General features: G+C 33.6%; 2 protein-coding genes, 1 long non-coding RNA gene and 1 other non-coding gene across 4 annotated transcripts; 3 read left to right on the plus strand and 1 right to left on the minus strand.

The window, feature by feature from the left end:
- The first annotated feature begins 5,103 nt into the window (after positions 1-5,103).
- LOC128284913 (U5 spliceosomal RNA) lies at positions 5,104-5,220 on the plus strand. The gene has a single exon (XR_008275332.1). It is a non-coding gene; the product is annotated as a U5 spliceosomal RNA (small nuclear RNA).
- A 1,019-nt stretch (positions 5,221-6,239) lies between these two features.
- On the plus strand, positions 6,240-10,129 carry LOC108477763 (uncharacterized protein At4g38062-like). Its single transcript, XM_017780260.2, has 2 exons — positions 6,240-6,426; positions 6,936-10,129. The coding sequence occupies exon 2, from the start codon at positions 6,971-6,973 to the stop codon at positions 9,992-9,994; it is 3,024 nt and encodes a 1,007-aa protein (XP_017635749.2). The 5' UTR covers positions 6,240-6,426; positions 6,936-6,970; the 3' UTR covers positions 9,995-10,129.
- A 2,814-nt stretch (positions 10,130-12,943) lies between these two features.
- Positions 12,944-15,866, minus strand: LOC128284167 (uncharacterized). The gene is made up of 2 exons (XR_008274516.1): positions 14,793-15,866; positions 12,944-13,388 (listed from the first exon to the last, which is right to left on the minus strand). It is a non-coding gene; the product is annotated as an uncharacterized LOC128284167 (long non-coding RNA).
- Positions 13,386-14,675, plus strand: LOC128284166 (transcription factor bHLH131). The gene is made up of 2 exons (XM_053021913.1): positions 13,386-13,607; positions 14,068-14,675. The coding sequence occupies exons 1-2, from the start codon at positions 13,530-13,532 to the stop codon at positions 14,467-14,469; spliced, it is 480 nt and encodes a 159-aa protein (XP_052877873.1). The 5' UTR covers positions 13,386-13,529; the 3' UTR covers positions 14,470-14,675.
- Positions 15,867-16,170: the final 304 nt, after the last annotated feature.

Consider the following 16,170-nt stretch of genomic DNA (forward strand, 5'->3'; position numbering starts at 1 on the left):
TTCTTGCAAGAGGTGTTTTAGCTTTTCTATTACCACATCAGCATAATCATTTTGACTTTTAAAATTTAATTTTTCTAAATTTTGAAGGGATAAATGTCGAAATTATAAATAAGCTTTGATTCAATATGTAATGTTATAAATGAACATTGATTTTGTACAATTAGATACATGAAATTTTGATTTGATTCAATTTTTACAAATCATTAACATCGTTATTAAATTAGCATTATTTTGTGTTGATATATTGTATACACAAATAATATATTAATACAATATGAAAATAAATATATCTATTTATTTATTTATTTAGATGTGTACAATTAAATCAAAATCAAAGTTTCATATATACAAATAAACTCCAATTCAAGTTTAATAGGTATAATTGTACCAAATTAAAATTTATATATAAAATTAGCATTAATATGAAGTTCATATATAAATTTAATATTTATCCCATTTTGAAATAAATCATTTGAGTAGCTCAGATTCAAGGCTGATATAATTTTTATTTAGAAAAATTTAACTGCAATCTAATTAGGTTTATGAATTCTTCTAAAAATTACTACTAAAGTTATTAGGATTTGAATTTTAAAATAGATGTTATTTTTAATTATTAACTTTTATGGTATAAGAGATATTTAAAAAAAAACAAATCGAACAAATTTAAACTGATTTCGAAAAATACGATTAAGTTATAAAATTTAATTAAAATTAATTTAATTATTTACAAGATTCAATTTCGATTTTTAAAAATTAGAGATATTTTAAATTTTCAACCAACAAAAATAATTTTCATTTCTTTAGAAAATGTGTTTAACTGAAAATTTTAAAAAGATTTTTGAAAAACAAAAATATAAAATTTAGAAAAAAATATTTCCATGGTTTTGGCTAAAAATACTTTACAAAACTAAAAATAACGAAAATAAACTTACTAAAATCGTTTCAAAAATCACATATATGCCTAATTTTTTCCAATATAAAATTAGGTTATTATCATAAACGTAAAGATGGTGTAAAAGCATGACGAGGAAGATTACTTAGAATTCAGGATTTGTAAAGGATAGCTTTTTGATTAGCAAATAGAATTGGACAATTACAAAAAGGATTATGGGTCCCAACTCTCTCTTCTTTCTTTTTTCATTCTAATTTCTTATTCGTCACTTCATTTACACATTTTAGCTTAATCTTTACTTTTTCTTTCCTTCCTTTTTCAAGTACACAAAAAGTCGATTTCGTTGACATGGACGTGCAGTTGCTGCTATCCACTTATAAGGTTATATTGTGTGTATGTATACTATATATTAAAGGTGTGATTCTTTAATTAGATTTTAATTTTAAATAGTATTTTATTTAATTTTTTCATTTTAATTAAATTTATATATCAAATTTTTTTATAAATTCATTACATAAATATTTTCACGTGTAACAAACTCTAATATCAAATTTAAAATTTTGACATATAAAAAATTGATTTAATTAATATAATTAACGTATTTGATTTTTCCGATTTCTAGTTGAATAAATTAAAATTTCAGTTAAATTAGTTAAAATTAATATCCGATGACTATTATTAAAATAAATCGATTAAATTAATTAGATAAGAAAAATAGACTCTAAAAATCAGTTGCTTATGCTTAAACCTAATTGTTTTGAGCAATACTTAATCCATACTTATAACATATTGTAGTTTAAAATAATTATAAAATTGTATAAACCAATTAAATTTTTTATTCTTTTATGTTCGTCCTTATACAATTTATATAGGCGTGAAAAAATAATATTTAAAAATAAGAATTATTAAATGTTTTTATTTGTTGCATTTATCAAAAGTTTGGACTTTATTGTTGAATAGCCCTTTCATTTGAAACAAAAAGAAGTCTCAAGTTTTATTTTTCATGATTTCATCCCGTGTAGCCACTTTGTTTGGAAGGCCATTTGGCCGACAAATAATGAATTTATTATCAATCACTATAGAAGAAGAGCAATATATACCTCTTTGGGTTGATAATTACAACACCACTACTGCCTTGAATCAGAAGCATCAATAATAGATGATTATGTTTTAACTTTTCACTTAATACTGAAATTATTATTATCTTGACAATTTAAACCATTATTTGGATTATATATATAGGAGAAGAAAATCTATTATTTTAGTGTAAATTTAGTTTATACCATCTCTAACTTGATTTTACGCTTAATATAAGTGAATTTCTTTCATATTCACAGTAATACTATTTTATAGAAAGAAATCTGAAAAGAATTGTCCGCAATATCTTTGTTATGCAGCAGATCGGTTCAACTACATGTAAATCCAAGGCTTGAATACTGAAACAGAGTGACATCCTGGAAATTCTTCCATGTCATCTCCAGTCATAGGATGTTCGCCCTGGAAATATGCATGTTCTGTGATTCTAATGGATAACTTGTTTGATAAGGCGGAAATATTTACTATCAGCTGACTTATTGGATTCCTTTCAATAGTTCCGACGAGAAGAAAGCCACTGATGCAAAGAGTTGCTTCCTTCTGCTAATTTAAACAAATCGAAAAGATGAAAACGATATGGCGAGAAATAATAGCCAATGCAGCATTTTCAGTCAAAACAACATATATAAGCATCTAATTAAAGCTCGGAAACACCCGGTTCGCAAGTCATGAGTAAAAACTGCATTATGGAATTCAACGGAGCTAAGGAGATAAAATTATAAGTCCAAAGCTTCATCCCATTCCATAGAAAGCTATAGGCAGAGACATTTAACTGTGAACTGTGATTGACAATGTTTGCAGTATTGTCTGTAGGCATACTACCAAGAATGTCAAGATAGATTTTCAAAAGCATATAGATGCAGAACCATAAAGTAATAAAACTATAGCATTGACCGAATTCGGGTTTCTTCTGAATTAGAGAGTCGAACATGAATTGTTACCAGAAACTACAAGGGACTGCTCCGAATGAAACAATAAGGTTGGAAGGAAGAATGGTGCCATAATGGCAGCAATAATAGTCATTTGGACAGTTTGCATTAACGATTGCCGATCCATTTTCTCAGAATCATAGATACCTAACTCATAATATCCTAACACTTCCCTCTAGCCGTTAATGAACAAGTTTGCATCAGTGGTTAACTACCAAGTACCTCAAAATGGTAGATAACCTCATAGTATCCTAATACATTCATCTTGTTCATTAAAATGCATGTTCCATAAAGGCTTTCTATTCCAGTGATGTATGCTGCAAGGATTATGTGCAGTGACTATGCAAACATGCAATAGGATGTAGCACTAATTTCATGATGCTGCAATTGTAACATGAGTTCTATCGAATCCGGTTTCAATAAAACAAACCAGAATTCTTGATAAGTTATACTTGTCTCGATAGCTTCCAAGTACAGACAGTAAAAGCTTAGCTTACAGTCAAGCACAAAAAAGGCATGAAGAACAATCCTAACTTATTCACAAAAACAGATTCAAACATATTCTAGCCTTTATTTCGAAGAATGGGGAGCATTTAAAGACACCATAAAACCAATCAACTAGCCTTAGAAATGATCCATCACCAATAAATAAATAAATAAAAAGGGATTGAGCAGTTACCACACAAAAACCCATTTAGCAGGTTCTTTGATTGCACTCGAGAGCTGGTTATGGGGGCCATTTACAAGCTCCTTGTAACCACATTTATAACAAGGAACAAGAACAGCGTATCCACCATCCTCTTCATCACCATGAAAGCCAGGGCCGAGGGGTTCTTCCCACCCAATGGACCATCTGATTCATATCCAGACAAATGTATACCATCTGATGGGACCACCACAACATCAAATTCTTTATCAATGACCCTCCTCTCTTCACTGCCTTGCCAATTTCCATTTCCGGATATTTTTGTTTGGAATTTAACAGTTTCAGCATCAGAAGAAGAATTCCCAGAATTCAGAGAAGCCACTTTTACAACAGGTTGTTTCTCTTTACTTCCACCACGGCTAAACCGCCATGGAAAACCAGGAAAAGAAACTGCTATTTTTCTTAGTAATCTTAAGACTCCACAAATCTGTTCTTTCTTTAAGTCAAAATTGCAGCTAACCACTAAATTAGGAAATAGTTCACTGAGTGTGATAACTTAAAAACAACAAGACCAAAATTCGAGATGATATTAATTGGATCCAAAAGCTCGTAAATTAAGCTCAAGCAGAACAATCTGCTCTATAGATATATCTTAAAAAAAAAAATCAAACTTCAAACTTCAAACCCCAACATCAATATCAACATCAACATCAAACGTACAAATTCGCTTACGTGGCTATCGTAAAATCCAACGTGAAGCTACCAATTGTATTTGCCTGTAGTCTCTTATCTTATTTCCTGTTTGGTTGGAAGACAATTCCTGCATATTTTCCACAAAAACAGCACCATTTTGGCATGGTACCTTTTGAGTTTCCACAACTGCTTCCAATGTTCAAATCATGCAAATTAATTACCATCAGTATCTGCAACAATTTAGTATCTTGTATACCTTGAAAAGTTTTACTTCCAACTGCTTCATCTTCTCCTCCAAATAAAGAAAGCTTTTCATTGCACAAAATTACTTACAGATTCACTTTCAAGAATTGCTCTCATATATCTATCACATGTTCCAAAGATCTGCCACGTCTATGACAATGAGATCCTTGACCAGAAACTTGCTTCGTCTTTCAATGATAGCAACAGAATGTGGTTTATACAATGCCAGCGGATCAACTAACTGTTCGATTGCTTGTTTGTCTGCAATCCCATTTTTGCTTCTTATCACTGCTATTATTTTTTAGGTCTAATTCTGTATCCAATCCCTATATTCTTCAAACCTTTCAAATCTTTCTTCTTTGTTTTTTTAATTATTGAAAATTAGTTTCTTTGTTTTTAACTCCTATTTTCTATGCCCATGGCTGGGGGACCGTCGTGGATCACTTGCGGTGCCCTTCGACCAGTACTTATAAACTAACAGTACGAGCATAGGAAACTTAGAAGCAGCTATAAAAATAGCACACATCCCATACGGGTAGGAAACAAAGGCCAACACCTCGAGTGAAATTATATAAACTAGTGACGAATGCTTAGTTGAGTTACAGAGCCGTCCAGTGAGCACATAGCGAACTATTCTTTCGCCTTTTACTAAAGAATACCGTGTGCTCGCTGCTATTAGCGGCATATGCCAATTTCTGGAGGGCTCTTCATATTGGAGAGCCGCAACAATTCTAGTTTAAACTTTATAAGGTGTTGCTTTCACTTCAAAGAACCCTTACAGAATTTCTTTTTGTAATTAGGGTTTATTATTTAAGTAGGTACTTTCATTTTTCTTATTAAGAGAAGATTTTCATTTTAGTGAAACTTATATTAGTATCTAAAGGATTCTGCAAAATAATGGTATCAAATAACTAAGATGCATTTTCATTACTTTTTAATATCCAATATAATAATCTTTACTGCGTTTGATTAAATAAGTATTGAATATTTAAATTTATATAAAGTGAAATTAAATTCAAATATGAAAACACGAATTATTTAAATTGCATATAATAAAATTATTAAAATTTATATATGTTACCGCAAAATTAAAATTCATAAAAATATAAAATATCTTAAATATAATTATGAAACATAAGTTTATTTTTAGATCCCGTTCCTATTTTTATGAATAAGTTATATATTTAATTATTGTATTCTAGTTTGATCACTTTTTAATTATTATAGTTTTGAATTTTAAACTTTATCCAGATTCAAATGATAGTAGTAATTTCATTGGTAAAAGTTTTCCATTAATCTCATAGTATACTAAGTAGTACATTTAGCATATATTTCAATTTAATAATTTTAATCTTTAAATTTTTAAAAATAGAGTTCTAACTAATCATTAAATTCATTAATTAAAATAATATAATTTTTATGAATATTATATGAAAAATTAATGACACTACATATGTAAAAATATCTTTCTCGTATAATATTTTAAAAACAATACGATTTAACAGAATGAATTTAAACTACCATTTAAATCAAAATCGAGGTTTCAAAATTCAAATAATACATAGATTAAAAATATAAAAATAAAGTAAAATTTTTGACCTGAGAAAGTTAAAGCAGCGAGTTAAAAAGCCCATATATAGTGGCCCACTTAGCCCAATCCAACCTTTACTACCTAACGGCTAGTCTCATTTAAATTCTAACGACGTCAGGTCTCCGTCCACTTAATTTTAAAATCACGGCATCCATCTCTTAACGGCTCTTTTTGAATCATATATCTGTTTCTTTGGTTCCCTTTCTCTTTTTTTCTTCCATTTTCGTACATATTTTCTCTCCGTAATCTTTCAATTTTCAGAAACAGAAAATTACCAGAAAAAATTAGACTTTGGCGGAATCCCCATCAGATGACGAATCTATTATCTCTAAACCAGGTACATTTCTGGGTTTTCCTTATCTTCTAGTTTTTTTTTTTTTTTGCTCAGCTATTTTTAGTTTTTTAGAGAAAGACTTTGAGAAACCACTCAACCTTCCATTAAAATAACAATAAAAGAGCCAAAGATCAGATGTAGGAGAAAACTGATAACTAAGTCCTTTTAGCCTTAGTCCTCTTGAATTTAAGAAAATAATCATTTTCTTCTTGTGGGTAATTTTTTTTTTTTTTTGGCATTGTGAAGTTTTAATTTGAAATATATACATATTTATTTTGTTGTTATGTAGCTTTAGGTTTGTTTTTTTTTTCTTATAATTTTCAATTTACATTTTTTATAATTAGATTTTGTATTATTTTCTGCCTCCGTTTGTTTCCCCAGAGATCCATAGAAAAGAAAATGACAATTCGGTTTAAATTCCTAAAGAATTCTGATGGATTATACTTTTTATATGCTCATATATATTATGGTCATTTTCACTCCTAAAAGATCTGTACTTTGCTTACAAACAGGTGTAATTTTTTAACTATATTTTCCGGGAAAAAAAATGGCAAAGGAAAAAGTTTATGAAGAGCTAGAAGAAGTTAAAGTTGAGAATGAAAAGTTAAGGGAAGATTTCATAAGCAAAGCTGAATTATGTGAGCACTTGAAGAAAGTGCAGAATGAGCAGGTAAAGAAGATCCGAGAAGCGAGTTCCAAAATCGAGAAGTTGGCACAAGAGCTTCTTGAAAAAGAAGAAGAAATCACGACAGTAAAGCGATCAAATGAAGAACTTAAACGCATCCTGAATGAAAAAGAATCTGCTGTCAAGCATTTGAATGTTGTAAATGATAAGCTGAGAGCTGGGCGTGATGAAAGGAATCGGAAATCGGAGCAGGAAAATCGAAGGTTGGTATTGGCTTTAGATGAAGCAAATGAGGTGAATATAGATCAAGAACAAAAGATTAATGTGCTTAAAGCCGAGATTGAAGGTCTCAAAATGGACCTATCTGTTTCAAAGAAGTGTTTAGATGCTGAGAAGGCAGCCAAAAATCCAAGGGCGCTGAGGGAAAGAGAAGATTTGTTAATCAAAGTAGAGGAAGAGAAGAGCAAGGTTGAAGATCAGCTAAAATGGAAGAAGGAGCAGTTCAGACATTTAGAAGAAGCCCACGAGAAGCTTCGGGACCGGTTCAAAGCAAGTAAGAAAGAGTGGGAGCAAGAAAAATCCGCATTGCTCGATGAGATTTCTTCACTGCAGACAAGGTTAGATTCGGAGATCCGAGTAACGAGTGACCTCCAAAACCGGTTACAGGTGTGCAATCAAGCCTTATCTTGTGAAGAAACCCGAAGAAAGTACCTTGAAGTTGAAGTTTCGGAGTTCAAAACACACTATGAAAACATTTTCTCGGAATGCCAGGATGCAAAATCACAACTGGACTGCTTGAATTCTCAGAGGGACAATGAAGTTGCAACTTTGAGACATGTATTGGGCATGAAGGAATCGTTTTATAAGGAAATGGAATATCGATCTGGAAAGCTGGAACAAGAAAACCAAGAGCTGCTGACATCCCTCAAAGAACTCCGGGAAACTAGAATTCAGGAAGCTGGAAGTTCCTCGTCTCTTTCAAAACTGAAAAACAAGCTCAGAAGTGTGGAGCAGATGCACAAGGACTGTTCAACAAATCTTAGAGCTAAAGAAGCCGAATGGAACTCTCAGCGGGAGGAAATGACTAGGAAATTAAACGATTACAGCTCTCGTTTACAGAGTAAAGATGCCACTCTTAAAGTTCTCGAGATGGAACTTGAAGGTTGCCTATCTTCAGCTGTACAGTTGAAATTGCAGAATGAGGAGATTTCCGTGATGTTGCTAGTATTGAAGTCGGGAATGTCAGAGGCTCGACTGAAACTTGGAAATGTTGAGGCTGAGTTGGGCCTCCATGAGAAAGAGAGGGTAGAGGAGCTTTCTATTCTGAAACAGCAGCTGGATATGAAAGATACGGCTTTGGCCGATGCTCAGAAAGACATTGCGGATGAACGTGAGAGGACAGCGATTTTATCCAGGAGGGTTGATACTTTAGATCAACTTGAGGATAAGCATCAGCTAATGGAAAAAGAGCTCAATAGATGTAAAGAAATGCTCGAGGAATCATCGAGGTGTCAACTTTGGTTGAAAGAACAAGCTTTGCAGGTGGAGAATGATTCAAAAGAAAAAATTCTAGAAGTCTATGATGCTTTAGATGCAGTGAATTCTGAACTGGCAGAAGAACGGGAGAATGTAGCATCTTTGTTAAGGAGAGTTGAGTCCTTGGATCTTATCGAAGGACAGCGGCTCCTGCTGCAGAAAGAGCTCAAGAAGTGCAAGGAAATGCTCGAGGAAGCCGCTAAGTCTCAAATACAGTTCAAAGAGCAAGCTTCGCAGATGGAAAATGAATCCAGAGAGAAACTTAGGGAAGTTTGTGATGCTTTAGAAACAACGAAATCTGAATTAACCGAAGAACAAGAGAGAACAGCTTCATTGATGATAAGGGTCGAGTTTTTAGATCAGATTGAAGAGCGATGGCTCCAGACACAGGCAGAGCTTAAGAGGTATAAAGAAATGCTCGAGGAAGCATGTAGGCGTCAATGTCAGTTAGAAGAGCAATCTGTGCATATGAAAAATGAACTCGGGGAGAAACTAAAAGAAGTTTCTGATGCTTTAGAAACTGCAAACATTGAATTGGCTGAAGAACGTGAGAAAACAGCTTCATTAATGAAGCGGATTGAATCGTCAGATCAGTTGGAAGAACAGTTAGCCCTGAAGCAGAAAGAACTTGACAGATACAATGAACTGTTAGAGTCATCCAGGTGCCAACTTCTATTAGAAGAGCAAATTTCTCGGACTGACAATGGCTCGGAAAGGGAACTGAAAGAAGTCCGCAATGCCTTGGTGAAAGCAAATTCTGAACTGTCAGAGAAAACTCGTGAAGGACATGAACTCGAACTTGAATTGTGGATATGGGAATCAATCGCTGAGCGGTTAAAAGCCGAGCTTGAAGAAAGTCAGGCATTGCGTAAAGAATTAGAAGCTTCTCTTCTTGCACAAATGGATGTGGAGGAAAGTATCAAGAAAGAGAAAGAAGACCTTGTCCGTATAACCGAAGAAAAAGATGGGAGAATAGTTAATCTCCAGCAGCAGATGGTGTCACTAGTGCAAGAGCACACAGCTAGAGAACTAGAAGAAGAAGCCAATTCGGCAGAGGACAGCGTTCATCAACAGACAAGAGAACACGAAGCCGAATTGGAGGCAAAACATATGGAAAACAGAAACTTGCTTGAAAACAACACCAAGTTGTCAACAGACCGCGAAAACCTTCTTGGATTTGTTACGAGCCTAGGTGATTGGATCAGCGAGTTCGCCAGTGAAGACGCTAAGCTGATGGGGATTTTGGGGAGGATAGTGCAGTCTTTTGACAATTGCATTTCAGACATGAAAGGAAATGATGAACTTTATGACACTCTCAAGGAAAACAAGAAGAGTCTTAGTTCTTCTCCAGCAGCTAGAAAACCTGATTCTCTTGTTGAAGAAAGATCACCTTTTAGAGAGCTCAACTAGAAATTATTGATTTCATTTTCCTTTTCGGCTTCTGTGTATGGATAAATTCGTGCATGTATCATCTGCCAGTAACATTTTACCACTTATGATTCATTGTTTCATTTTTAATAACAAGATAGCATGTTTCTAATGTAATTGACCTTGTACGATTATCTAATGCATCAGATATGGGTATACATATATATACATTTGGAAGGTTTTAGAGTCATATCCGTCCTTAGTATAGATTAATATTTCAAACAAAATAAATAGATTTTTGCAGTTTTATATGATTTAATTTAATTTTCACAAATTACTAATAACATCATCAAATTAGCACCATTTTATGTTAATAAATTACACAAACAAACAATTATATTGATTCGATATGAAAATAAATGTATGTATTTATTTCTTTAAATATGTATAATTAAATCAAAATTAAAATTTTATAAATACATATAAATCACAATTTAAATTTATATATATAATCACATCAAATAAAATTACACATTAAATCAAAATTACCGTATAAACTTACATATTTATCCCTTTCTAAATTATCTAATGTTTTAGATCATGAATGACCACAACACACGTCCTGCATGCCAGCTAGGAGAAACGTGATCCTGATGTAAGAAAGCTCTAACCAAGGAATGACAAAAACACCCTCATATCCTAGTTCACCACGCATGTCCAAAAGTGGTATTTCAAGTTTTACGTTTAAATAACATTATGACAATTAAATTTATTTATTTATTTTGAGGAGTAATTACTTCTAAAAGAATTAAATGAAATTATAGCGTATAGAATCTATATCTGGCAAGTGGCAACACAATCCATAAAAACATAAACCCTTATATTTAACCGCACAAAATATTTCTTCAGTTTTTCGGTTCTTCCCTGTTCCGAGTCTGTTCTCTCTTGCCGCCTCTTAAGAATCCGATCCGAATCATTTGGGTTTACCCAATATTGGGCCCGTCGTCCGACCATTTCTACTTACCGGCGACGTTCTATCGCCAAAACCGACCCGTAATCCCAACCCCAATCCTCCATTCTCTTAAAAGACTTAAACCCCAATGACCGATAAATTCACTTTTAGTCAAAAAGTTGCTAACCCATCTCAAAACAATGGTCAAACCATCCACAATAAGTCTGCAGAAGACCAAAGACGGGAAACCCATCCTTTTAACATGGGTTTCGATCAAAAGAAAGTTGTAAAGCGAGGGAAAAATGGGAAAAATGAGCGGAAGAAAGGTCCTGGAGAGACGGGAAATGTAAAGGGCACATTTTGGACTGCATGTTCCTACTGCTATTACAAATTCGAGTATGAGAAGAAGTATGAAGAGTGCAGCTTGCGTTGTCGGAACTGTAGAAAAGGATTTCATGCAGTGGCGGTGGCGCCGCCGTCGGAAAGTTTACTGGCGAAATATAGTTCTGGTAATAGTTCAATGGGTGACAAGAAGGAAACCAGACGGCGAGGTAAAGGGAAAAGGCATGATGTTGTGGAGATTTCTGATAGTGATGATGAGAAGAAGGAATTGGGAGTGAAAATTGAGGCTAATAAAGTGAAAGCAGAAGGTTTCAACAATAGTGAAGGTAGTGTTGTAATGAAGAGACTAAAATCTGTGGCAAGGAATACAAAGAAAATTGCAGGAAGAGGGATAAAGATCAAGAAAGTTGAGAATGGAGTTGCAGATGGTTGTAATGAAGATGAAGTGGAGGTCGTTGATGATATATTTGTTGGTTTGAGAGATATTAGCTGATGGGAAATCAATGGTATTAAGGGATCCCTCACTATATGCTTGTATGATTCCCAACAGTAGACAGGTTAACATGAAAGCATAATGTATGCTTATGTAGGCTAGTTTGGCTGACACTGTTGTTTACTAGCCTCATTGTTGAAAATAAAATGCAGTAGTTATGGTATGGTTCTTGAGTCTTGACCAAATTGTCGTTGTTTCATCGCTATTAATTAATGGAAACTGTGTTATGGTTCTTGAGCATGTGTTTTGATGTTATGTTTTAACTATTTGTTTTTGAATGGACTGTTATTCTCTGTTTTGATGATTTGTATATTAGAAGGGGATTGATTGATAGTGTCAACTACTTTTTCCTTAACTGTTTTTGTAGGATTTAGAGGACAGTTATATTTACTTGTGAAGCTGTTTGGCTTGAATAAGAATTCAAGCAGAAATTTCCTGATAATCTCTCTCAAGCTCTGCAAGCCCAGTGTTAGCTTCTTTTGTTCAAATGAATATTGACCCTTGGATTAAATCTATGTTACTTGGATTATTTATTTTCCTAAAGTACCCATGTGTGACACATATTCGGATATGGGTACAGGTACATCCTGCAATATATGTAATACTTATGTTGGGCATATTCCTATATTCAACACACTCAAAATGTCTGTCTGTGTAATAGACTGCATTTGTGGATGCTTAGAAATGGTCTCCTAGACACTGTCATTGATGTCCTAGACTGAATTTGGTCTTCATTCATACAAAAATTTCAGAATGTCAGCTATAGAATTTCCAGTACTTCTTTGACTCATACTGATACTGCACTTATAGAGTTTGATATTCCTAGATGGTGAAATCTAGCATTTTGTCATGTTAAGCTCTTCTTGTGCATTTATCTATTAACAGAATATTCTTTCTGAAGCTAACTTTGATTTTAGTTTAACTTGCTTATGTTGTCATGGCTGTGAGAGAGTTGGCAATTTTTTTTTTTAACTCCAGACATGGAATCATAACAAAATCATGCATATTGGCCAATAAAAGAAATTTTCCTTTTTACATGTTTTGTAAATAAACTGTTCTTTAGAGTTTATTTTCATAATTATATATTTTTAGCTTATTATATAGGCACGCACGCAAAAACACATATACATATTGCACTTTACTTTGGCCTGATTATCATGCAAATCATTGGAATGTAGTACTAAGGATTATCCGACACTGTGGCTATTCCAAAATTTTTTTTTTTAGTTTGTTTCTGTGAAGAATGAAATGATAAAATTGTGAAACAAACTTCAAGATCATAATCAACAACTCTAGATACCAATATCTTAAGAGTTAAATGTTTAGATTATATCAAATATTTCATAAAATCAGCCCATGCTTGATACATTAACTCTCATTTATTAGCTTCTATATCTCTTATTCTCTTTTGCGTGCATATGCCATCTCGCTAATAAGCAGTAAAAGGGAATTACCTTGTTCAATCTTGGATCAAAATCTCTCTTCCGATCTACAATCTTTCTTTCTACTGAACAAGTTCTACTGGAGGAAAATCTGAGCTCCCCCATGGTTCGTCTTAAACAGGTAACTGTTTAATGTTTTTCCCATTTTCTCATTCCTTAGTCGGGCAATCTTCTTATAATCATCTGTTTGTATCTTCTGGTTCGTACCTATAGTTAGAACAGGATATACAACAGCATCTCAGACGTTACCGTGATTCAATTTCCACCATTGATTTCAGCTTCAAAAGTTTGAAAAAGGTGACTAAACCTAAGGCTGAGGCCAACATAGCCAATGCCCTGAAACATAAAATGGCTGAGAGGCATCGAAGAAAGCGGATCAGCCAACAGTTTGACATGCTCCGAACCATCCTACCGAACTTGATCAAAGTAAGTGACAAAGAGATTACATAAATTTAATTACCATGATATTGAACTGTAGATATGATATATTAAATTTTTGCAGAAATTTTGTGGAATTTTACTTATTAATAACAGCTTACATAATGCATGGGTATTGGGTTTGGGTGTAGGCCTGTTAGTTCATGAAACCATCTTTAAGAGGTGATTGAGGTTTGAATTTCAGCATCTGCAGACCCTTCTATTTCTCTAGGCTTATGTTCCCAGATTTGGTGCGAGTGTCAGCTATAGATATTTATCCTACACTAGTATGCTTAATTTGTTTCCCTCACTTTTTCAATATATTAGAGGATCTTCCATGTATCAGATGCAAATTTCAAAAACAGGTACTTTAAGAAAAATGAAGAGTTCAGTAACATAACCCTAAGCAACCGTCTCCTTTATAAAAATGAAAGGGTACTCAAGTCAATCTATTCATTTCGTGCAACAGATGGACAAGGCATCTGTGTTGGGTGAGACAGTGAGGCAGCTAAGGGAGCTGAAAAACAGAGTAAAAGAAATGAAAGGAGCTTCTAACGGAAGCTTGGAATGTGTGCTCCCTGGTGACTTGAACAGCTTAAGTTTTGGTTTTTCTGAAAAGGATGGGAATTTGGTAAAGGCTACATTCAGCTGCGATGACAGGCCAGAACTGATAGCTGATCTCACACGAGAAATTAGGAAGGTGAATGGGACGGTTGTGAGGGCTGAGATGGTGTTTATAGGAGGAAGGAATAAAAGTGTGTTGTGGATTAAAGGGTTTAGTGGAAATGAACGGATGGGGATGCTCAAGAGAGCATTGAAAATGGCCATAGATATACCTAAGAAGAATTGGAAGCCTCGTTTCAACATCTGATTGTTCTGTTGTGTGTGAAACGGTAGTAATTTCTAGCAGCTATAAGGCTATCGAAAAGGTTGGTTTTATGAGTATATTTAAAGAACAAATAATGGTGAATAGTGTGCTTTGTGTTTTCAATTTCATAGATGTAGTTCTATGACCTAGAACAACAGTTCGAAACACGACTGCCTCAATTCTCAAATTTAATTTATTTATTTTTGTAATACGATCTACAAGCACGACACATTCGAATGTTTCAAAACACATCTTAAATTTTAAACACAATAGTTATGATATGATAAAATACAGGAACATGCCAAGCCTAGATTTAGATCACGTACCAATCCTGCCTGTTCCTGGAAAGCTGAAAAGATTGCAGAGCAAAGTCGGTTTCACCGCTTATAAAACACAAGTTCTCTGCTACAATTGGCTTTGATAGTCTCTTCTAATTTCACAAGCCGATCAAAATCAACTTCGAATGAAACCATGGCGATCCCATCTTCGCCAGTATCATAATCCTGTTTAATGTCCTCTGCTACAATTGTTTTGCTTGAAATAATTATGCATACGACTAACAGAAGCTAACGATTAACCCTAAAATATTAATTTACTTGAACGAGGCATAATTCTAATGCAAAACAATGCTCAGTTGACGGTATAGAACTCGCGAGAGATCGAAAGGAACCTCCACACCCATTGGAACCTTTCGGAAATTCCAATCAAATATTAGAATTTCAATGTATTGAAATCGAAAGATCTTCAATTGTTTTCTTGCTTTTTTGACAAGACAAATCGGAGCATTTCTCAAGCATTCCGATGTCACTCAACCGTAAGCCCTAACAAGTCCTCCCGTTCCCAATTTAATTCCCCCAATTTACCTGATGACGACCACCATGACTTTATCCAAACCGGAAAAAGCAACCGAAGAATGAATCGGCTTCCCCGCCGTTCCAGAAGGTTCACCGTCATCAGTCATCACTCGACCGGTACTGATCCCCGACTCTAATCCTTCTAACAACGTCAGATTATGAACTGAAATTGAATCAGATAACGGAAGCGGCGGCGTATTAGATACCTTATAAGCCCAGCAATTGTGAGTGGCACGGGGATCCTTGACCTGACTGAGGAAAGACTGAGCAGATTGTTAGTCGGAGATGAGGCCAGCAATGACTATGAATTTGCTCTTTTCTATTTCCTTCTCGAATGTTACTATCTCTTGGATTGTGGTAAATGCGCGTCCAATAGTGATGGTGCTGGAGCTTCCGGCGGTGGTGACAGTAGGTTTTCTCTCTCTCGTTGCCGCCATTAACCGTATTCAAATGGAAAGTCCATTCACATTTGGACAAAGCAACGACGTCTTGTTGCCCAGTCGTTATTATGTTGACAGTCAAACCGCTTCGTAGTTCGAACATTTCTTAAATATATATATATATATCTGTTTAAGGTTTAAATAACTAGTTTAGCAATACTTTTGAGCAATACTTTTGAGAAGTATAAAAATATTTTTGAAAAATTTAGTTTAAGATTTGAGTGTTTATTATTGTTAAAAATATTTTTAAAAATAAAATATTTAATTTTAGATATATTATTATCAAATAATAAATATACATTTAAATAATATTTAAATTAATTAATGTTATTAAATTTTAATAAGAATATAAAAATTTATTATAACTTGTTAATATTTGAATATATGAAATATAAATTTTAAATACTTTT

The sequence above is a fragment of the Gossypium arboreum genome, chromosome 11 (genome assembly GCF_025698485.1).
Source record: "Gossypium arboreum isolate Shixiya-1 chromosome 11, ASM2569848v2, whole genome shotgun sequence".
NCBI classification, from domain to species: Eukaryota; Viridiplantae; Streptophyta; class Magnoliopsida; order Malvales; family Malvaceae; genus Gossypium; species Gossypium arboreum.